The 25,427-nt window shown below is 33.3% G+C and overlaps 1 protein-coding gene across 1 annotated transcript; it reads left to right on the top strand.

Moving 5' to 3' along the window:
- Window positions 1–416: 416 nt before the first annotated feature.
- Window positions 417–25,303, top strand: LOC150110625 (monocarboxylate transporter 12-like). The gene is made up of 4 exons (XM_090403313.1): window positions 417–727; window positions 14,141–14,284; window positions 16,587–17,678; window positions 25,170–25,303. Exons 1-4 carry the CDS (start codon window positions 490–492, stop codon window positions 25,301–25,303), a joined length of 1,608 nt encoding a protein of 535 aa, XP_090259439.1. The 5' UTR covers window positions 417–489.
- The last annotated feature ends 124 nt before the right edge of the window (window positions 25,304–25,427 follow it).

Here is a 25,427-nt window from a genome sequence, read left to right as displayed (position 1 = left end):
CACAGGTGTGCTCAGGTTGTATTATGCAATAGGGAAGTTTGTTAGAGAGAGAGAGAGAGTTATCCTCAGTCTTAAAAGTTTATTTTCATCTTTTTTGTAGATGTTTTATCGCTTTATGAAATTTTATATAAATATTTCCGGCCATTTCTATGCCTCCGAACCACCGACTTAAAAATTAAAAAAAACAAAAACATTCACGACGTTATTGTGCGCAAAATTACTGCTTGACTTTCTATCAAGATGCGGATGATCATCCCTTGTAAATTTAAGTCCTGCGTCAGCAGGTTTTTAATTTACAACCGACAAATATCCAGTTTACGAACTCTTATAACAGATCTGGCGAGTCCGATGTTTCTCTCTTTATACAACAACGTTTGACTGTTAACTTCCTTATCAGAATGCTAAGGTAACGAACATTACAGAGTGCTACATTGAGTATTTGTAATAAATTCGAGGTGACTCTATCATATCGTGTCATATTTGGAAGTTATGGCGCTGCATGGAAAGAATGTATGTTTAAGCAGAGACAAACAAGAAGCGTTAAAAAAACATGACAAAGGATACAGCTGGGTGGTTGCCTTCGTTTGTTGTTTTATCTTCTTTCTCACAGGGGGCTTAGGAAGATCTTCTGGTATCATCTATGTGGAATTGCTATCTGTATACGGACTTTCCAGAGAATCAGCTTCTCTCCCTCTGGCTATTCGACTGGGTATAAAGCACTTGATAGGTAATAATTTTTATTTACTTGACATACTATATTCATTTGTAGTGAACCAACCCAGGTGTAATCTCGTTCACGGTATTACAGTTCTTGCTTCACCTTTCTTAATTTTTTTTTTTTTTTTTGATATGATAATATTTTTATTTACACATACTATAAACATCTTGAGTGACATTGCAACTTATAATTTTACAAAATTATAAAAAAAAATAAAAAATAAAAAATTTAAAATACTTTTTTGCCTCTATATTATGTATTTACAACACATGTTCTTCTAATATTTACAATAAAGATTATACAGAATTTTTGAATATAGAATATACATAATAATAATAATAATAATAATAATAATAATAATAATAATTTATTTATTTATTTATTTTATTTATTTATTAATTTTTTGTCTCAGATAAATTGCATACATAGATGCTGTAATAATTATATATGTATAATATTTATAACACATTACAATTGTGAATAACAGATACTTGCAAGTTAATAATTTTCTTCCTCAAAACTTAGTAGAGCTTATCTGAGGAAGATAATAGATGATAGATGGTGGTGGTTTCGTGGTTATGTTCCTATACTGGTCACAAGCTGGGTGTTGATTTTACTGTTTGTTGGTACATGCTTGGAAGACTTCGACTGCTATTACAGTTTAACTTTTTTTGTGTGTGTGCAAATAGGATTGGATTTAGACATGGTGTGTTTGTTTATTTGTGTTCTTGTAGTGATGGTTTATGAGAGGGGGGTTTGTCATAGGTTTGTGTGTGTGTGCATGTGTGAGGGAAGAGAGAAACAGGAATTGCTCTAATTTTCATTCTCGCTATAATATTTATATAGCGCCTGTTTCAGCTCTCTGTATGTTCCTAGGTTTCTGTTGTCGAACGGCAGTTTGTGTTTATCAAGTCAGGTACGTAGAAGTTTCGGGTGGCTTTGCCGTAGTGATTGTTGTACTTATATGTTATGCAGTTTGTTGACTGTGGTCTTGTTATTTGATATGTTGTTCTGGTTACTCTATATGTTGGGCTGTAGTAATGTTTTAACATGACTGTGTAGTGGCATAAGGGTTTCACCTTAAATATTTTGTGTTTTGTCCGCGCTTCCGGCATAAGAGTGGGTTGTTCCCAGAATATCAGTTTTACCATTTTATCTTGCAACCATTGTAGCCTGTTAAGTCTGTAGTCTGTGCAGAATGCGTATGATGTGATTGCATATCTTAAAATGTTTTCACATAATGCTTTATAGATTAGTATTTATATGTTGTTTGGGGCAATGTCTTTTAATCTGTATAGTTTGCTTGCTATTATCCTAAGCTTGGTATGTAGGTAGTTTGTATGGCTATTCCAACTTTGATCAGCATCGAAGTGAAGTCCGAGATAGTGTGTTGTTTTCACCTGTGTGATGGTTGTGATTTTAGGTTCTGCGCTTTGTGTATAGGAGGATGAATGTTGGATAGTGAGATATTTAGTTTCTATGGACAGGGTTTGAGGGTTTTTGAATACCATTAGCTTTGTTTTTCCTGGGTTTATATATATGCCGTTTTCGGTTAACCAGTTAGTGATTTGATTGATGTCGTGTTGCATATTTGTGTAAGCGATATTTGCATTGTTGTGAATGGATACTATGGCCGTGTCGTCTGCATACTGGAAGATTTTACTTTTTAGGGGGAGTTGGCTTATGTCGTGTGTGTATATGTTAAATAGAATGGGAGATAGGACAGCTCCTTGCGGTACTCCACAGGTTACATGTATCTCTTTGCTGTATGCTGATCCTATACGTGTGGTGTGCTTTCTGTTTTTCGTATATGCTTTAAACCACTGGAGTAGACGACCTTCAATTCCGATATGAGTTAGTTTCGTTAACAAGGTTTTGTGTGTTAGTGTGTCAAATGCTTTTGTTAGGTCAATGAATACCACTAATTTTATTCTGTTTTTATCCAATGCGGCGTTTATTAGTGTTTCAGGTATGTGTCCCGTTTCGAAGATTTTATTTAACAGTTTTTGTATAACTAGAATTAGGTTGGTTGAGTGTTTCTTGATGTCTTTTAGTCTGATTACGTCTATCCCCGGTCCTTTGTTAGGGTTAATTTGTTGAATTGCCAGTGATAGTTCCTCTTTTGTTACTGTGGGGAACCACATCGACTGGGTTGCTCGTGAACCTATTGGAGAATGCTCGTTTGTGTGAGGAAGGGTTGTTTCTTGTAACTTTTGGACAGAGTTCACGAAGTGCTGATTAAAGTTGTTTGCCAACTGTTTGAGGGATTTGGGGTCGCAGGCAAAGCTGTGTTTTATTGTTTCTGAGGTAGTGGTTCTGTGTATATTGTCCAGCATTTCATTAATCAGGTGCCAGGTTTCCTTTATGTCATTCTGAGCTGTTATTAATTTGTTGTTGTAATAGTTTCTTTTTACCGTTCTAATCTGTGTTGTTAGGAGATTCCGTTTTCTTTTATATTCAGCTTTTAAAGCGATATTGTTCGGTGACTTCTTAAGTTGTTTCCATAGGGCATCTTTTATTTGTATGTCTGTTAGTATGTTGTCTGTTATCCATGGATTTTGTTTCGTTTGGGGGCGTATTTTTATTTTTGTTAATGCTTTGTTATATATTTTGTTAAATGCAAGTTTAAGATTATTATATACAGCTTCAGCAGAGTCTAAAGATGCTATCTGCATCCAGTCTGTTTTTCTGATTTCATCGTTTACTATTGTTTCGTTTAGAATGCTATAATAATGTTTTGTAGTCTCAGTGATTTTTATGGGTTCTGGTTCAGTGTGTAACTGTAATGCTGTGCAATAATGCTCTGCCAGTTTGCATATTATGACGGCTGCTGAGTGGCTGTTTGGAGGGCCCTTATATTTATATGATCAATGGCAGGATGTTGTGTTTCCGACTATCTCTTCTCGTGTATACGATTGTATGGATGGGGTTATGTTATATGCCGATAATAGGTCTAGGTACTGTTATGTGTTGTTATTTATGTTCCTGATGTTTATATTAATGTCTCCTATTATTATCAAGTATTCTGAGGTGCCTACTTCCGTGGCTGAACGCCATCTGTTTAGTTCTTCTAGGAATTTTGTGGTGCTTAAGTTGGGTGGTCTGTATATTGTGCTTAATATCAGGGAGTTTTCTTGTTTGATGTTTTTAATTTCGATGCATATGTTTTCTGCGTATTCTAATTTATAGTTTATTTCTGTTACTTCTAGTTTATGTTTGGTAAATATTATTATACCACCGCCTCGTTTTGTTTGTCTGCCGTATTTGTGTTGTTGGAAGTGTGGCATTTGGTGGTGAATTCCTCTTCGTTTGTCGTAGATACTTCAGTCAGTATTAAAATGTCTATTTCGTCTATATCTTTCTTCAGATAAGCTTGCAGGGTCAGCCAGTATTTTTGAATACTTCTGATGTTGATGTGGAGAATAGATAGTCCTTTTTTGAGGATTGTCACTTGTTTCCATTCTCTTATTGATTTCAGAATGTGGCAATTATCATGTTCCGGGGTGATTACGTCTGCTTGATGGTCTGCATTGATGTTGGTTGGTGTGCTGTTCCTTCTTTACGAGTTGTCAATATTCCTTTCAATGTGGCAGCCTGTTGAGGTCGTCTACGGATTTTATTTCGACTGGATTTGCGTCTTGTGTCTTTCTAAGGAATATTTTGCTGTCTCTTATCCATATAAACTGGTAATTGTTTTCTGTTTTTACCTTCTTTGCTTGGTAAAATATTTTCTGGTAATATGGCGTTAGGTATTCGGACAAGTATATTGGGGTATTATCGTGGTCTCCTTTCAGATCCTTGACTACTGGTTTTTTAATCCTGCTAGCTTTTATGAGTGTAGTTTTTGTTGGGCTGTTGGTGAGTCGCACTACGACGGGAGAAGGACAGGTATTATTTTCTCTTTTCTTTTTTGTGGTAACCGATACACTGTCTGGATGTCTCTTGATTCAATGGGAGAGCCAATTTTTTGGCTTAGTTGTATTACGTTGTCTCTTAGATGTTCCGTAGCTGTTTCTGGGAGACCATTTATGAGGAGATCATTTTTGTGCTGCTGTTGGTTTGAGAGTTCGTACTGTTGCTTTAAAGAGTTTAGTTTTTGCCGTAGTTCCATTGTCTCTTTTATTAAATTATGCTTTCTTTCCGTTAGCTCTTTAACGCAGTTTTTAATTTCTCTTACGGTCTGTAATACACCTTCTACCGAGTTATTATTAAATTTAATAAATTCCTCATATTGGTTGAATTTTTCTGTAATTTGTGCGGTATGTTTTTTAAATAGTTCTCCAACAAAATCGATTAAACAGTCTTTTAGGTTTTGTAATCTATTTTCAAGTAATGCATTTAAAGATGGCTCACCTGGGTTTCCGTTGTTGTTTTCTTTGTTTTTAATTCCCTCTGTTGTTGATAGCTTTTTAGTATCTGCGGTTGTTTTCTGCATGTGCTGTTTTCCGCCTGCGGTCGAAGGCGACATTCCTTTGTTGTCTCTGCAATGGGGACACTTCCACTCGTCACGATTCTTGTTTGATTTGCGAATAATAATAATAATAATAATAATAATAATAATAATAATAATAATAATAATAATAATAAATGCTAGCCTGGTTGGTTGAGTAGTCGGCGTAATCTCTCTCTAACCAATCGACTCCAAAGCAGAGTTTCCGGACGAGGTAAAAAATAAATAAAGTTAAACAAATGAGCAGAAATCTTTAATCTATCCATGCTATTAGTAATGTACTATAGATTCCTAACCTTTAGTGCGTGGGAATCACATAAAAATAATATAAAATAATAGCTGTTGATATCCCACTGTTTTTGCATTTCAAAAACAAATAGAACTCGGAAATAGAATTTGCACTTTTCTGAACCTTTCGCATTTATGATAACACAGATCGGTTTACTCTGCCAGCCTTGAGACTTATGATTCAATTCTGAAATAAAAAAGTAGCACTTGAATTGATATATGTATTGATATATATATATGTTAACATTTAATAAATATTAAATATTAAATTTGAAAAAAGCTCCATGTTTCGACTCTAGAGCAGCGTTTTCAGCCAGATGAAAAATAAAGTTAAAAAATTTAAAGTTAAAAGGTCTTTCTTATGCACAGCGGACAGATATAATACAATAAGTCTTAAATGTCTCGGTGTAATCTTAATGGAAATATCATTGTACATTATAACACTTTCTGGTTGCATACAAACTGAAAAATAAAAAGGACTAACTACTGTTGATGAAATTGTTGTGTTTTGGTAAAGAAAGCTTAAAGAAGGAAGTTGTTATGAAGCTATTAATTTCTCAGTATTTATTGTCACAGTGTTTATTAAGGAGCGCGCGCGCTACATATGTTGTTTCATCCCATTCTTTACGATATATTTCATTATGTATGTTGACAATAAAAAAAGTTACGAATTTCGCTCAAAAACCTATTTTATTTCTGTTTCTATTTTTCACACGTTTCTATGTTAGCAAGAGTTGTTAAAATGTTCTTTAGATTGATTCTGGCATCGTTATTGCATTTGAAGTTTTCTCGTTGGCCAGAAAAAAACTTGCTTACTTTCCTAGCAACTAGTTGAAAGCGCTTACTCAGTTTTTGTGTCATACTTTACAATACTGTCTCTCATATTGCTTTTATGCTTTTGTATCTCATATTATTATACTAATTACTGCTACATTCTTACTCTGATAATAAAAACATGCACAGCGCAATCAATAATGGCTGGATTTTTTTTTTTTTCAAAAGGCAAAAAAATCACTTCAGCGTTCTAAGACTGCATTTCGCACTAAATGTTTTTATTTTTCAATTGTACTTAATGTGAGTTAGAATAGAGAAATTAAGTTATAAGAATAGAGAAATTAAGTTATAAGAAATTATAAGAATAGAGAAATTAAGTTATAAGAAATTATAAGAATAGAGAAACTAAGTTTATTTTGTTTTGTTTTCCAAGCTGCTGGTATTCATTTCAAAATGCAGTAATAAAATAAAAGAACGGGTGGTAAAGTTCAGTATACATGTTCAAATCTTTAATATTTTCTTTCAGTCTGTCTAAGCCTTGTTTTAGCATAGCAAAGGTAACCGATATTTATCTAGACATCAATAAATCTAATAAAACTTGGGACTACTCTCAATTAAAAAAATATCAAACTAAATTATTGAATTATTGATATCGTCCGTTTAATCGTATACTATTTGAACTGGAAATATAAATAAAATCCACAATTCGCAAAATTATTGATTTATCAAACTCTTGTACAAACACAGCGTTGACGAATATGCTTCTGAAATGAGAACCAATGAAAAACCGACATTTTACGAAGGTAGCCTTCTTGATCGAGGTGACGTAAATCATTACAGTACGATACAATAATCAGAGAGATAATTTGTTTTGTTCAAGGCAACTCATAGCCATAATAATTTATTATCTGTATTTCTCTCTTTCTTTCTTTCTTTCTTTCTTTCTTTCTTCAAAGAGCTAATTGACCGATCTATATTTACAATAGAAACCCACAACACATAACTTCCTTTACTTTAATATGGTTTTACAATGGGACTTCAGGAACTGTTTAGCAAATCCGTTAAACAAGTTTTTAAACTCGAATAGTCGATAATAATGACAAAACCAGTGTCTTCGATAATTTTTATTTGTCTTCAGTGAATTTTTTTAATACTCTTAATCCTTTAACGTAGCTTTACAATGGATGACAATGCACACCACATCGTATACATGAGCAGAGGAGAAACTTCTGGAGACCGAGGATATTAATCGAATCGAGTGGCCAGCACGCTCCTCAGAACTCAACTCCTTAGACACGTTTGGGGCGCAATAGGGAGATGGACATTCTCCTCCAGAAAACATACAAGGCCTTACCCTTGCTTTGAAGGAGGAATGAGCCAAGTTTGTCTTATCTAAGCTAAGCATGGTACGACTTTGTGAGAGTTGCATCGCAGTTCAGGGTAGACATTTCGTAATGAAGTGTCTCTCTCCACATCGTTTTCTGTAAGAAATGTTTAACCACGTCCTTAGGAAATTTTTAAATTTTGCCAAAAAAAGTATTCCAATTTAATTTGTACGAAATTTATAACACATTTTTTGTGGAATATAATTTATTAGTATGCTGTCAATAAATTTATGTCCACATTTGGCTGTAGTCATGAAAGATTTTTCAAATACACAGTTCGTCCGTAGCTTTTGGACACCAGTGTATATTATCTTCGTTCTGTTAATTTGCCTATAATGAATAATCAGAATTTAAATTTGACCGACAGTAAACAATTTCCTCTGATTCTTCTCAAGGCTAGCAAAAGGTAATAATCATCTCACTCCTTTTCCAGACGATCTTTTCCTTTTCTTGTAGCAAAGTACGAAATTATCACTCATAAATCTCTTACATCGTAACAAATCTTGCGAAACAATGAAAAAATTTATAAAGGTATTCGCCTGCCAAAATTATCAACATTCTACCCAGATAAGATGACTTAGTTCTGGATTTAATTTTCTGCTTGTAGATATAGAGTTCTTAGACAGCACGATTTGTTGCTAAACGTAAACATCAACTAACCATGACCATGCACAAAAAGGACACTTATATTAGAGCATTATCATTATTTATATTTTATTAGGAATTATCTCTATATGAAAGAATAGGTCAATATAAAACAGTAAGAATAGAGGGGAATGTTTAGTGTCCTGTCTGATATATTTGAATCATTGCATGGTTAGAAAAGAGCATGTTCATTGCACTGCAACTTTTTCATCTTGTTTACCAAACTTTGTATCTAGATATATGATCCTTAAATAATTTTCTTCGCTGTCCACATTTAGAAAGGATCTTAATATTTTATTTATTTATGTTTTATGTGACTCCTCCTATAGTATATTAGTACTGTGGGTGGCCTAGGGATTTTTTATACATCTATTTTTACAATTAGTTTTGTATTTTTTTATTTTATTTTATTTTTTACCTGGTCCAGAAACCATGCTACGGAGACTAAACATGGAACTTTTTCAAATCACTTCAGGCCTCCAATAAGATAGAAGGTGGTCTCACATCGAGCGATGAAATTCGTCTTCTACTTAAAGATAATCACAAACATCCATGCCCATGGCGAGATTCGAACCCACAGCCTGGTGGTTGGAGAGTGGACCACTCGGCCGATCAGTATTATATTTCACCAGACATTTTTGTTTATTTTTATTAAATATTACTTAATAATAACATATAATTTTTAAATTAATCGAGTTTTAAATTTAAGAACCCAATTAGTGAAAATATTGACAGTTACATTTTCCCCAATAATTTCCAGAAATCTAAACCAGACTTGTGTTTAATATTTTTAGAAAATTTCAAAGATTTTTGTTGGTAAGATGTGATCGAGTAGTTTCCTTTTTACTTGAGATTTTCAGAACTTTATTATTATTATTATTATTATTATTATTATTATTATTATTATTATTATTATTATTATTATTATTATTATTATTATAATGTTCATAAAACATGACTCGGATTCCAATAGCCAAATGAAAAAGTTGACGTAAGCATATGAACAAACGTCATAAATTATAAAGATTAAAATAAAGATAACTAGCAAAATTATCTCCTAACAGATAAAATCTTAAGGTGATCTTCACAATTTGAGAATTTTCCGCGCCTAATTTCGCCATTTGAGGATTTCTCCTGATCTAGATGCTTGAAAGCCATTACCTTAAACCAATATGGCAATGTTTTATATGACTTGCTGTTATTGTGAATGTCGTATACCCTGATATGCCTAATATTTAATTTTTTTGCTTTCTATTAAAAAAAGACGAGTTTAAACCCATAGTCATATTAGTTTACACAATCAATCTATATCTCATAATAATCAGACTGAAATCACAGAAATTAAAATATTTTCTGAAAACTATATTTCCGAATAACAAATATAAAGGCAACTTCTGTCAGGTGATCGTTTATAGATGGCCATCGTAAGCTGTAAAGATAATTACTTACAGATCTGTGTAATGATTGCACATCGAACTAGTTGCTATGTAACATTGCGTATGGATGAATGTTGGTGCAATGCAAGTCCCAAACTATTTTAAAACACGACTGCTGTCAGAAGAAATTATTTTTATAATTCGCAAGATGTATAAGCATCCAATTAATTACTTTTATTATTACGTTCCTATGCATATAAAATCTCTGAAATTTTATATGGGGAATCTGTGCAGTATAATGTATTAAGCATTTCGATTTCAGCTTGAATTGTACCATTTTAGGAGAAAAATAAATCGCATCATAAAGGATTCGAGGTGATATAAAATTACACGTGCTGTAAGTGAAAATAAATATCACCAAATTATCACCAATTGTTGTGATAATAGAAGTTTTTACTAGACACGAATGCTATAACGAAACTTGCCTTTTTTATAATTATCTGCGATCGTTTTCATATTTATTTAACTCTTATTGAAGTACAGTTTTACAGGAAACTGAATATTTGAATTGAAAACTATATCCTATAAACTATAATTATATTTTCTTTCACAACGTACAGTTATAAATGTTGCTCCAATAACGGGTGCATGTGTATGCAGACTTTGATATGAAGTCCAGTGCCATTACTTAAGACCGTACTTGTAGTTTTGTAACAATTACAAGAGCTTCTATTGATGGGAAAGACAACCAAGTGGAAGAGTTTTTCCTTCCAGATATTCTGGATTTTCGTCCCACCACAAGCAAACCGGCCAGTAGAACATAATACGATTTATTGACAAAAGAAATACTTGTAGGCACAGGAATAACCACCTTATCCTGGAGTTATGATTGCGAAATTCAAGGATGCTTGGAAAATTATTGGGCACTTGAGTGTTTGTTAAACCACTGACGATGATATTGATTTTAAGTTAAGGGGATAAAAATCCCTTCTTGTTTTTCAGCCAGTAAGCGAAACTAAGATCGAACACTACGATCTGTAACGTAGTTACAGATCGTAGTGTTCGATCTTAGTATAGTATAACTATACTAGTCATCATAGTATAACTAAGATGAAAAGCCAAAAGGCTTTTCATCTTAGTTATACTATGTTATAATGAAATATAGTGACACACCTTTCGGTCAATCGTATAGCAAAAGTATGTAAGTTTTCTTCACTTAAACTCTGATATTCTAGGTCTAGCTACTCACTGATGAGACCTCAAAAAAAGGTTGAAACCGGTCTGGGTAGTGACCTCTCCTCATAATGTAAAACAGTACTAAGTACTACATCTCTTAAGAGCTGTGTTTTACATTATGAGAAAATATCAAGAACAGTGAGGAAGCTTGCTTCACCTTTGCAACGAGTTGCCGTGGTGTGGCACTACCAAGTGGTCACTTACGCTTGGATACGCTGACAGTTCGTCGGCATGAAACGTTACAGATCGTAGTGTTCGATCTTAGTTTCGCTTACTGGCTGAAAAACAAGAAGGAATTTTTATCCCCTTAACTTATAACAACCTCGCCAGAAAAAAATAGCCTTTTGGCTTTTCATCTTAGTTATATGATGATATTGATTCTTTATTTTCCCATGCAGTTCAATTTAAACATCTTGATATTATATTAGTCTTCAGCGATTGTGCTGATAGGTCATTTTATGTTATATTTTCATTAATAGTTCTTAAGTATTTAAATCTGAAAATCTGATTCCAATGGTTTTCCATTTGCGATTGTTTGATTCCTCTATTGATATTTCCATGTTAAAACTTCTACATATTAATTGGAATTTAAATAATTGTTTTTGGAAAACATCTTAATTTCTTGCAAGTAATATTACATACAATTAAACCTAAATTTTCTTCTTTTTAAAATTTATTCACTTATTTTGCCTCTTAAATTTAATTATTAATTCATTCATAATTATATTACGTAAAATTAACTAAAATCTCCTTGGCTGAAGGAATCCTCAGAAGGAATTTTTTGCGTATTTGTATGTTGATATTTTATCACGCATTCATTTTTTGTGAATACATTTTTGATCATTTTGATAATTGTATTGGTATAATTTCTCGATGTTCGCAATTTCAGGACATTTACCAATTTGTTTCCATTTAAAGCTTTCTGTAATCCAATAAAACACATTGATATTGGTTTGTGATTTCTATTGCTTCTATTCAGTCATTTTCTTTACAACAAATATAGCATCAGAACATGATGCTACATATTTATTTCATCTTCGCCTTCACATAAGTTAATAAGATAATTTTTCAATTGTTCTCGTTTTCTGACTAGTATAATTTAATAAGTATTCACAAATTTCTTTTCTTTCACTTCGGATTATTCTCCATACTTGTTTCTGTGCTCAGTAAGAGTCTTATTCCAGTTGTGTAGAGTAACCATCACAATATTTTTGCTTTACAAATCTTATTTCATGGTTTTATTTTATTTCTTATTCTTTTATACTCTTCATATTTGAGGTTTATTAATTTTTTGTTCGTTTCTAATAGTACTTTTATTTCTTTAGGTATACAGGAGCACCCATCTTGTCAATGTTGAAAGTGGAGTTATTATCCCATTGAAGCGCGGTTCTCCACTTTAACGGTCCAAGTTCTGATTACTTTCGCTCGGGATTCTTCCATGTTTAAATTGGCACATGTTATTTCTCACACTATCATATATTTCTTTAACTGTATTGCCAGTCTTAAAACTTAATACAGCTAGATACTTTCAAATATCTTAAAATCGAAACGCAATTGCGTTATACTACTTAGCGAACAGCAGTTATGTCTACGAGAAAATAAATTTTCCAAGTATTCCGAGTTATTCTGGGCCGTCAGTCTGGACGAGCAAGCGTTTAATTGAGACACATCCAACTGGAATACTTTTTTTGAATCAACCTCTTAGAAGTATGGCACAGTCCCTTTTTTATTTTAACTTATTTATACAGATCATTTTCTTATTTTTGGTACATTAGTGTACTATTTAAGTTCAAGATAAATGACACGATTATTCTTAACCATAGCGATGCACAACCAAAATACAGGGTGGCCATAAAATAACTTTCCCTCTTTGGAGGCATCTGTAGCTAAAATCATTAAACGGAATGAGACCAAATTTTATATTGAGACTTTTGAAGGCATGGGGAGATGAATTCCGCGAAAAAAATGATTTAGTACCAAAAGTCACCGATAGGGGAAATTTTGGCGCTGGTGGAGCCGAAAGCAGTAAGATATTTGCAGTAGACGCAGGTGAAAGGATTATGCAAATTTTACTATGCGTATGTGACAGCAGCGCCACCAATTCCACAAAAGGGATTGGGAACGTTCAGGCAGTTATTCGAATGATTGACGAATTGTGCTCAGTATGCGTCCTACCTTGTCTTATTCCATTTTATCTGCCTTTAATGTAATTATCCTCTTGTTTTCGGCTCTGCCAGCTCCAAAATTTCCCCTATCGGCGAATTTGGTACAAAATCGTTTTTTCGCGGAAATCATCTCCCTATGCTTTCAAAAGTCTCGATATAAAATTTGGTCTCATTCCTTTTATTGGTTTTAGCTACAGACGCCTCCAAGGAGGGAAAGTTATTTTATGGCCACCGTGTACTTAAGTAAATCTAATGACATTGTAAACATCACAAATGGATTTAACTAACATTATATTGTTTCTTCTTCTCCTTCTTCTTCTTCTTCTTCTTGTTCTTCAGTATAATTAACGTGAAGTCATTATAAAATTTGTTGGCTACAATTCATAGAAAAAAATTACTTATTTTCTCTTTTCGGAAGCTGTTAGCGATGCAAAACATTGTACATGCATGCGCATGGTGAATGCATGGCCAGTGAGATGGTTTAATAGATTTCGCTTGCACCTTGGTATTGGTATAACATCATGTGGTTGATTCTTTGTTTCGGTATCCTTGCCTCACTAAAAAAGACTTCAAAATAGAGGAAATAAGCAAAAATGATCAACGTTCGTGATGTATCTTAAAGAAAGTATGGGCAAGTTCTTCAATTTCCTTCCCCCTCACACACCTACAATCGTGACATGAACCGTCCGTACTTCCATCTGTTTCCTAAGTTGAGGGAATCACTCCACTAACGAAGGTTCTGTTGATTCAGGTTTACAAGCACATCGACAGCAAGGTTTCCTGAGAGGAATGGATTCCTCACTCAAACTTGCCCAGTAGCAATGATAAGACGATGCAGAGAGATCATATCAGATTATGTATCTTTCGTTTAAGGTTAGATGGTGATCAGCATTTCTATTTACGAATTTAGGGACCCAAAAGTCAGATTATGTAGGTTTTAATTTATAACTTTATTCAGGCACTCTACAGCCTATCAAAGAAGGAGAAGGGAAAAAATAAGAACGAATCATTTGAAAATAATGATTACAATTTGTAGATCGGATGCAGTAAATGTTATGGGCAATGACAATTTTTTTATGCATTATATTTGTAATTTTTTTCAGGTCCCTTTGTTGGAATATTAGGCGCTCAGTTTGGAGTAAGGAAAGTGTCCTTTGTTGGTGCACTCATAACTTCTTTGGGTTACATCCTCTGTTTCTTTGCGAGAGACCCATTCTGGATCAGCATCTTCTGGGGAGGACTGTCTGGTAATCCGTTTAATTCGTTTTAATTTTATAAACTAAGATTAATCAAAATTTCAAGTGACATTTAATGATATGCACATAAAATGAACTGATATCTACAAAGTTCATATGAGTGTTACATACAGTTTAAATGGTCAGTTTCCGAGTGCTACCCCACGAAAAGTGTACAATATAACAAAATACACATTATGAATAGAAAAAGGAAATTAATAGCAACATACATTTAGTAGCTACTTTATTAGGAACACGTCCCCACTTTCCTAAATGGGGATGCGTTCCTTATAAATTGGACACTCATTATACACTATGTCGATAAAAGTATTTGGACGCTTTACAATCTTGACTCGGTGTCAAGATGTCACGTTCAGCTAAACTCAAAGATTTCCAACGTGGAATGGTAGTTGGATATCACGTTAGTGGTCTTTCTGTCCGTGACATTGCTATTGATAGGATTACTACAGTATACCGAAATAAACCGTTACTTATGCCATTCGTAGATGGAAATTTGATGGTGCTACCTAACAGAGTAACATAGTAAAATTCACTTCTGCAAGTCCGTTGGTTCTTCCCCCCCCCACCCCAAGTAATAATTTTTTTAAAAGCAAAAATCACTTTGCAATAATCTTGCATTATGATTATGCAATATAGAAATTTCCTTTCCAGATATGTTTCTAATGAATGTGCTTATATTAGCTTTTATTAGTAGAAGCTATTCAAGTTGTTCAACTTGAATAGCTTCATTATGAGATCTCAATAAACTGCACTGCAATCCGAACTTAGCAAATAAATTAAATTTTAGCAACTCTGATATAATTTCTTTGTTAGAGTTTTCGTACGCATAAAACCGTCATAATAAGTTGAAGTGTAAATATATCTGTACAGTAATTAAATTAGTATATTACGTTCACGTAATATACTAATAAAAATCTAATAATAAAATAAATAATAAATACTAATAAATAAATAAATAAATAAATAAATATAATACTAATAAAATAAAATAAATAATAAATACTAATAATAAAATAAAAATACCAAATGGGATTTTTATTTTAAACGCTATACATAAGTTGTTGAGTATTGATGGTCATTCCGTGTGAAGTAGATGATAAGAAAATTTGATACACTAATCCAGTAAGACAAGAAGACATAAAATCGTTTTTGTTACGATATTCAAGAACTGTTACGATTCGCAATTATTAGCTGACTTCATGAATGTAACAGTTAAATATTGATTTTAAATATCTTATATTTTCATCATGTAATTTGTTTTTCTTATTTCCTAAAATAAAATCTTACCTCTTTCAAAATTTCAAAGCCTAGAGGAATTTGAATGTAACCACGTGACGCAAATTTTACATTCTGTAAAAATGGACTTATTATTATGATAAAACCTTAGAGGATGAATTATAAACGCCCGTGTAGCCTTGCCTTGTGGAAATGACGTTTGCATCAGCGATAGCCAGTCTGAAGAACATCGAATTTGGTCGCTAACTAGAGGATATTTTTATAAGCCTTTCTTCGGCGGTTTCTGTCTCTGGCACACGGACTTTTTTCTAGTAGTGTTTCTTCTCCCGGAAACTCAAGTTTTTAATCCCGAAACTTAAGAAAATCGAGCATAGAACTCACTATTTCAGACAATAACTTAAATGTTTAGGAACCACGAAATAGCGAGCTCTAATTGTATGCGGCACTATCTCTTCTACCATGCCACTGAAAATCATTGATAGTCTTAGGTCAGCAACTATGATTAACCAAGGGTAGAAGACATTGGCTGCTTCTGTTTCCAAAACTTAGGACTAAAACGGCCTCGCTTACTCCCTGTGAGGAATAAATGGCTTTAACAGGATTGGCTTTTTTATTTATAGGAATTCTTTCGAAAAGTTCAACGTCAAACGATAGAAATTTATAACGTCCGAAAAGCTTTTTCGATTTATTGATGAAAAGGTGTCTCATCAATAAATTATACATCATTAATATTTAGAGCCTCCGTAGTTCGTTGATTTAAACGAGTCCTTTGGTTGGAAAAACCCAGATTTGAATTTCCTCTATGACTTGTTGGGCAACCTTGATGAAGTGTTTCCAACTAAATGGCGTGTTAGCCGGTCTCATTCGGCGTTGGAAGGTTTTTCTTCCGGAAACTATGGATCTTAGGTATAGATCCATAATAGTCAATCCCTGGATTGAGATGACACCTGACAAGATATTAAATATTTACGCAATTTTAAACAAATGTACTCATAAATTCTTTGTTATTACTAGCAATTCTGTGTAAAGTTTTATGACTTTTATTTCTTTCATCTAGGATTCGGTACAGGACTGTGTACTACTCTATTGAAGGTTCCTATAAACCAGTATTTTCTACGTTACCGTGCAACAGCATCAGGAATAGCATCCTCCGGTTCATGTTTGGGTTGTTTTTTAGTTCCAGTTATTTTGTATATTATTTTAGAAGAATTCGGACTAAATGGATCATTTTTAATTCTTGGAGGGATTGTAATGAATGCTATCCCTGCAACGTTATTATTACACTCTCCTCCTTGGTTAAAAATAAGAAAACACCAAACTATAGGAATGGAAAAAGAAATTCCCAGTCATTTATATAACGAAAACATCATAACAGTTTCTGTTATAACGAATGTGGAAAACACGAATGCAGATTTATCGAATAAAATAGTCACACTCCCAACTAAAGACATTCGTAGGGACAGAAGTTCAGTGAATGGTTCAGTTTGCAGCAATAAAAGTTCTGAAGGTAAGAGGGAAGAGGTAATGAAGTATGACACGCCTCTTCACAAGTGTCAAGATCGAAGCAATTCTCTGTACAAAGATTCCAAGAAAGAAACAAAGTTTATCTCCAGACTTTCTTTGCCTCATGCCTGGATTACAGAACATTCAGAAGCAACTAACTGCTTCAAGCACAATTTACTGTCCCTGGCAAGTTTGATGAAGGATCCCATGTTTTTGATTATTTGTATAACTCAAGCTGTGTGGTCTTACACATTTGCGTGCGTGATTACCATTGTGATAGATTACATATCTGACAAAGGGTTAGAGGAAAACATAAAGAAATACATTATTGCTTTGCTTTCCGTCGGTGATTTGTTTGGTCGATTATGTCTAGGGTGGATTACGGACAAGAACTTCCTAAGCAAGAAAACATTTCTGATAATAAATCTCATTCTTCACGGATTCATCTTCGAAGCTCTTCCCTGGATTGGAAATGCTAAACTGTTGCTTGCTTTATTTGTATTGTATGGAATAATAGAGGGCTCTCTGACGATCATGATATCTCCTGCATTGGCTCATTATTTGCTGCCAGAACAGCAGTCACATGCGATGGGCATGAGAGGAATTTTTACAGGAGCACTCACATTCGCAATGCCTGTCATGAACGGTGAGTATTTTTTTTTTATTTGAAAAGTTTTTGATGGAAAGTTATGTATGTTACTTGAAGGTATGTCGTACAGATGGTGGATAGATGCATCTCTATAATAATAATAATAATAATAATAATAATACTTTTATTTTATGACATGGATTCTGAAAATAAATGAAATTGCATATTTTTTTTTATTTTGAAAAATTAAACTGCATTCAGCTGTGTTTCTAAAACATGTACACGTTCCACCAGTTTGCGAGTCCAAGCGTAAGCAAATACCTGGATAGTCCATATGGTAGTGCAACAAGCTTTCTCCACCCTTACTATGAGTTACCCCATGTTAGAATTAATTACTAATTATATGAAGCCTTTGGCTCTTCACATAATTAGTAATTAAGCAGCATTTTATTAAAAAAAAAAAGAAACTTATTCATTGCATTTATAACAACCTCTTGTATTTTTACACAAGCGATAGTTTATTGTTATTTAATGACACTACTAATAAAGAAAACTTTCAAACTCATAAACTTCCATTTCTATTAAAAAGAGAGAAGAGAGAACGTGTACATGTGTTTCTAAAACATGTACACGTTCCACCAGTTTGCAAGTGAAAATATTGAAAATATTGCATTCCATTTACCGTTGCTAGGCAATTTGAAACAATAGATCAAAGAGATGAGTTCGATTTTTCGTGTTTGATGTGCGTTCTTTCTCTCTCTTCTCTCTTTTTAATAGAAATGGAAGTTTGAGTTTGAAAGTTTTCTTTCTTATTCGGCTATGAAACAAATTGGGATGTAATATCCCTTAACTTAAATGCTGCTTAATAATTTTCCTTTTCAGGTTTTCAAAAATGCCATAGTTTTATTTTTCTCGCTACATTAAAAAAATAAACTAGGTTTTTATGTACAATGCTATGTGTGACTTTTAATTAAAATGCTACTTTTAATAGCTTTCTAAGTTAAAATGTTAATAATGAAATTTTTTTTCTCATCTGAACTATTTTGCTAAATATTAATTGTGTTTTGCTTCCACATCATGTAAATCCAAGCGTGGTATTTCTACAACGAAAGAAAGAAAACTGCGAAACGAGAATGGATTATCGATAATCACAGCCAGACAGGACTGTAAAACGATCTTATAGAATCATAAAAATATATTTATCTGTAAAATTAGAAATTAACGAGACAATATTCATATTGACGTAAAAGTTAGCTTAGTGCTTTATGGTCACAAGCGGAGAGATAAATTACAACAAACATAAAAATATTAGCCTCTGTACAGGGGTTATTCTCACCTGTAGAGGACATAAGTGGAAGTAATCTTGTCAATACATGTTTTGTGCATTTAAAATTATCACGTTCATTGAATAGTATATAGCATGATGGGGCGCTCTGTCAGATTGCCATTGTGTTCTTACACGACTAACACTTAGTAATTAAACAGAAGCTAGAGCCACTTTTGCTGATTATTATTGTCGATATTGCATTATTCATAGAAATAATAAATCTTATATTTCACTGAAATACGAGAGTAAAAGAGAAAAAAAAGCAGTATTTTTTATTTTTTTCAGGTTAGGTAGCAAGACACATATGAACTATCTTTTTCAACTGCTATTTTACGCAGGTTTTTTGTTTTTTTTTTGGAAAATACGATGATTAGTGAACTGCAGATGACTAATCATCTCCATCTGCAGTTGGTATGCCACTTCATCGAATCAATTATAACCTTTACGTTGTCGAGGAGAAATGGAATTCGGGATCGTTCTTCTTTAGTGACTTGTTCAGGCATTTATTAAACATGTAAATCAGCCACAAATCTGTTCATTACTACCACGCTGTAAATCATTGATGATTTCCTATTCATAATACATACTACACTACCTTCAGTACTGAAAACCAAATCAGTCCTCGCATTTTTTTTTTTTTTTTTTTTTTGTGTGTGTGTGCATGCATGTGCATGCACACACAGACACACTAATCAAAGATCCTCTGTGTTGCGATTATTCCTAAACTTAACATGGGTTAATATCACTTAAAGCCTTCAGTAAGCAAAGCTGAACTCATTTCCACACTTTCTAGGTTCCTTTGGAGTGTATATTAGTAACAACCACGTACACTGCTTAGAAAGTAGTCAATGGACATCATAATGTGAGGAACAAACAGTCATGATGCCCACTTTAATAAGATCTAGGACCTCCTTTCGCTTCAATGACTGCAGCAATCCTATGGGGAATGCTTACCACAAACGTACGATATTGATCAATGGGAATTTTGGACCATTCTTGCTGTACACAGTAATGATGTTGTGGAATGTTGTGGAAGTCGACGTCCTTTAGCTTCACTCAACGTCCCAATTCATCCCGCAGATGTTCCATTGGGTTGAGATCAGGGCTCTGTTAAAGCGAGTTAAGTGTGTTGATGTTCATGTGCACAAACCACGCAGTTTGCAGCAGCAGCCGCATGACACGGTGAGTTGTCTTACTGAAAGAGACAATGGTCAGTTTCGTACAAACGCCATAAAGTGGGAAGCACTGCATTGTCCAGGCTTCCATGAACATTGAACTCCAAGAGGTATTAGAATTCAATGTTCATGGCACCACAAAGAGAGGTCTGAGGCCAAACCAGGAAAAACAGAACCATATCAATACAAGGCCACCTCCGAATTTCATAGTTGGGGTTATACAATTTGGTAAGAGTGGTAAGAGACGTTCACCCGGCATTAGGCACATTCATACCCGTCCATCTGATCGGTAGAGGGTGTAAAGTGATTCTTTGCTCCACAACACAGCTATCCAAGCTTCCACATCCCACTGTACACGTTCTTTGCACCCACTAAAGACGACTCTGAATTTTTATTTGGGTAATGTGGGGCTTGAATATTGCGATCCTACTATGGAAACCCATGTTGTGAGCCTCGGTTCTGAATGTTTTTGCGTAGATTGGTGTTCCAGTCGATGCCCGCTGAATGGAGATTTTTTACATATTATCCTACGTTCACGTTCGGTGAGTGTGGTGGGGCGTCCTCTGCGGGTAGCACTTGCAGTTGACTCCGTGTGCTTCCATCTCAGTATGGAATCACTGAATGTTGACGAATTTGCCGAACAGATAGATCCTGTAACATGGCACCCTACCACAACGCATCTTTCAAACTCCGTCAGTTCCCTTCTGAAGATTATAATTCTCCAATTTATACCGGCATGAAACACGTGTCTCATTACATGGCACGATTTACCTGGCCCATGGGTACCCGTTGACTTCTTTCCAAGGAGTGAATTTAAAACTTCTGAAGTGGTAAAAAGATTTAAAAAATTAATAATAGAAAAATAAAGCAGGATCGGAGAAAATTATAATAGAACATAATATAATATAATATAACACAAAACACTATTTAAATATTTCTTCCCTCCATAAAATTTCATATTAAAATAAAGAAAGTCGCGGTTGTTTCTAACATACCTTCGCTTTTATTTTTAATCAGTGTCTTTATGAAAGACTGTTCAGAGTAGTTTCATTAGGAAATAATACTGAAGAGTAACTACAAAGATACGCAAACTCAATTTATCAATATAAAAATGTACAAGGTAATGAACAGAACAAAAATTAAAAAAAAACCTCTAAAATTTAATGTTGAATTCGCTTTCAAATTAATTATTTTTTATGTATGTTTTATATAATGAATGACAAAGAGAAATTAAAACAGTTTGTATTTAGTAGATTTGCCATTTATTGCGCTTCCAATTGCTGACATTGCAACTGACTGACCCCTCGTATTATCGTATTGCCTACAGAAGAAGAGACATTTACTTCATTTGACCCTCAAAAAAATATTGACTACACATCTGAACTGCTTTTCCTTTATTGCTAGCTCAGTTGCATAAAAATAAATAAATATGGGATTCAGGTTCGTTTGTAGTCACGTCACCAACTAGAAGAGCTTTTTTTTTTTATTTATTCTGGGCATTTTTCCTTCGATTCGCGAGTTATCTGAATTATTAATTTTATTTTCGAAGAAGTGTTTCAATATAAATCTATAAAGCGTTTTCAAATTCTCAATACTTCAGAGTTCCATCACAATAAAGTTAAGATTCAATGCGTTACGCAGAAATGAGTATGTGAAGTTTGTTTTTGTCAAAATTAACAAATCATACCGTATTTAGCTGAACATATTTCCCTTGAATTTTGCATCCGTGGTTTTGAAAAGAAAATTAAAATTAAAGAAAAAAATATTCTTTGTGTTTTTTCCATGTAGTGATTTCGCCGAGAGAGTCAAATCGGTGACTTATTCATTTCTACGACTTAGTGACTGTAGTGTGCATCATCCGACCTTGACTTTTACCCTCTTCAGAAATAAACATCCCAGACCTCGCGAAAAATAAATCTTCCCATCGTCTGTTCAGTATCTGACTAGTCTACGAATGCGACTGCATTGGCAAGAATTTCATCCATAGCAAAGTAATTCACGTCCGTTCTTATCGCCTTTTGCTAAGGGTAATGGAAACCAGGCGGCAGCGAGGAAGCATTTAGCTCATTCGTCCAACTTATTGTGAAAAGAAATGAAAAAATTCCGAAATTGAAAGGCAGGTGTTTACTAGTTGTAAGAGAAATGATGAACCGCGGAGATGTAGTGAACCGATGAATTGCATTTTAAGGATAAGATCATGTTCTCCGAAACAAAATATCACCGGGAGGAATTAAAAGGAAGAGGAGAAATGGGCAACTCGATTTATGAGATGGAACGAATTTCATCTTCGGTTTCGTTGGTTGAAAGCGTCTAACATTTCGACTGGAGAATTTGATGTGTGTGTGTGAGAGAGAGATGACTTTTGAAAACTGAAAGAAAGAGATATTATTTTTAAAAGGAAACTTGATTTTTTTATTTTTCTTCTGTTAAGAAGCACTTGATGAACAATAAACTGATAATCTCAATTATAGTTTTTAACAATGCATTTTACTCATTTATTGGGATTTTTATATCAAACTTATAACATACTTTATGTCACTGAAATCAATAATGATTTAACTTTTGTTTATGGTTTATGGTTAAATTTTATCCCAAGTTTAAAAACAAATTTTAAACTTTTGATAAAATTTGTTTTTAAACTTTATCCCAAATAATTGTGAAATACACAAAGCACTGTGTATTTCAATTCTTAAGACTATCAAAATCCTCTCCATTGTTCAGGTTTTTAGCTACTTTTTCTTCTCAACTATTTTTATTTTTAAATGACGATGCAGCCTTCACTCCTGACAATTCTTGAAGAATTAATGACTTTTTTAATTCATATCTCAAATTACTGACAACAAATCCAAACTGTTTTCTGTTAAAGTATCTATAGGAACCAAGTTCAGAATCATTTTTAGAATAAGATTTTGAATACCACAAAAATATATCTATACAGTAAACGAAGTCTCCCCCCCCCAACTTGCTATCGTTTGAACAAAAAAAAAAAAAAAGAAAGAAAAAGAGTGTAAATAAACGGAAACACTTTTGATTATAAGAAAAATTTGGGGAACACCAAAAGCATTAGTCATAACAATAAAAATATGCATGGACTTGCCTTTTAGAAAAAATGGAACCTGTTTTAATGCGATACTTGAGCTTTTGCAGATTTCAGCAATATCAGGTTTAATATGTGATATACCTACCCTCATCTATGTCAATATTGAGAAACCGAGTTCACACAAATATGATGTTGAGAAATGTAACAAAATTTTCAGTGCCCTTGTAGAGAGCTGGGTATTCTGCTTGGACAAAAATCCAAAATTCCTCGAGAGTTATTTCAGAGAATTTTATTTTTAGAGTACGATTCTTTGACAAGGTAACTATATTATGTTCTTGTAATGAAAATTCTCAACTCAGTATATTAACTGTGCCAAATGGATTTCGTATCCAGTCATAATTGTATGCATTTAAAGAAGGAAAGTAAGTTGAAATCTTTTCTTCCAATATTGTAACGAAAATAATCCCCTCGGCATTTTATTATGGAGCGAAGGAAAGATATCTACTGCATTTTTTCGATATGCGGTTTTCCAAGCAGATACTTGTGAAAAGCAGACAATTTGTCAGTGAATGTAAAAATATTTTCATTTTTCTCTTGGATACTTGTGTTAATGCGATTTAAGTAATTAAAAATATCGGTCCATTTTAGCAACACCAGATATCATTTTGATGACATTTTACAAAATCATCTGTACCTACATTTTGAAAACAGGCCAGTAATTCATTCTTAAGTTCCAAAATTTGGAATAGCACTTTACCCCTGGATAACCAGTGTGCAAAAGCAAGATTCGTACTTGGCTTCCATAGATATGCAAAGTTTTCATATAAACTGTTATTTATTATTTAAATAACAGTTTATATGAATCCATATAATTATAATAAATTTACATGTCCCCCCCCCCATCTCGAGGCCACAGATCCTTTTCCCTTTGGCATCCATTCTGGCCATTTCTTTTGGAAGAACAAAATTTATTAACATATTGAGCCTCCCCCCCCCCCCAAAAAAAAAACCTGTCTTCAATTATTAAATAAATTTTGCCCGGGAAGGAAGGAAGTTATTCTCAACGTCAAAGCATTTCACAGCGGGCCTTCCAGTGCATAATTTAAGAATTAAAATCCAAAGCCTGAATATGAAGCCTTATACAAACACGTGCCCATTTTCCCCCTTTATAAATAACTAAATAGTACTTCGAAATAGAAAAAGTCTCATACATTTGCAGGAAAATATGACACACGTTACATAGGGAAATGAGAAATATTTTTAAGAAAATTTTAAAGAAAAGTCTGAAGAAATGCTTGTGTAACTATTGACTTTTATATTATGATTCAGAAATAGTTTTACATAAGTTTGATGTAAGCTTACTGTACAGATAAAAGTAACTGTTTGTAATATAAATGATGAAAAATTCCAATGAAGATGGTTAACACCATCGAAATAATTCTTAGATCTTTCTAACAATCAGATAGGGATGGTATACTTTTAATTCTGGATTATCGTTTGGAAAAATGGGCAAATTCAAATAATTGACAAAATACAGTTATCTTGACGCTAATTCTAAAACAGCCTGACATAACTCAAGAATTTGTTTACATTATAGACTTGTTGCTTTTTCTTAATTTTCATATTTCATTCAATGTCAAATAAAGGAAAAAAAAATTCCAAGAAGCCTTAATTCTACCACGGCTTCTCAATGCTCTACTGCACGATTAAAAAGTATCGTTGGAAAATACTACTATTATTATTTATTATTACTGCTACTACTACTACTACTATTGCTGCTGCTACTACTACTACTACTAATAATGATGATAATGATAATAATAATAATAATAATAATAATAATAATAATAATAATAATAATAATAATAATAATAATAAAACTGAACTGCAAAAACAAGTAACTCTTTATATCTGATTTAAGCAGAGTTTAGTTAACATGCCTTTTTTACTTTGGAATTTAAATTTAATTGTAATATTTTATTTTATTTTTTATTTTTGTCTTTCAGGTTATTTTCGAGACTACATGGGTTCCTATGATGGTGTATTTTTTATTTTGGGAGGAATGTGTGTTGCTACTGCATTTTTATGGATATTAGAACCTTTATTCTTAAGGTTAAAAACCTACATAAATAAAGTATAATGCTGATCAAATAATTTTCCGTTTTTGATGCATTTACACATTTTTTAAAAAAAATCCGTGTTTAATTATCCCCTCAGGACATTGGATATGAATATCGACAAAGATCCTCAAATGTCGAGGCATG

Source organism: Typopeltis vanoorti, chromosome 1, assembly GCF_054136105.1.
Source record: "Typopeltis vanoorti isolate ZY-2024b chromosome 1, IOZ_Tvanoo_1.0, whole genome shotgun sequence".
Classification (NCBI taxonomy): domain Eukaryota; kingdom Metazoa; phylum Arthropoda; class Arachnida; order Uropygi; family Thelyphonidae; genus Typopeltis; species Typopeltis vanoorti.
Note: the sequence above shows the minus strand (reverse complement) of the source record. Positions and strands in the feature narration are given on the sequence as shown.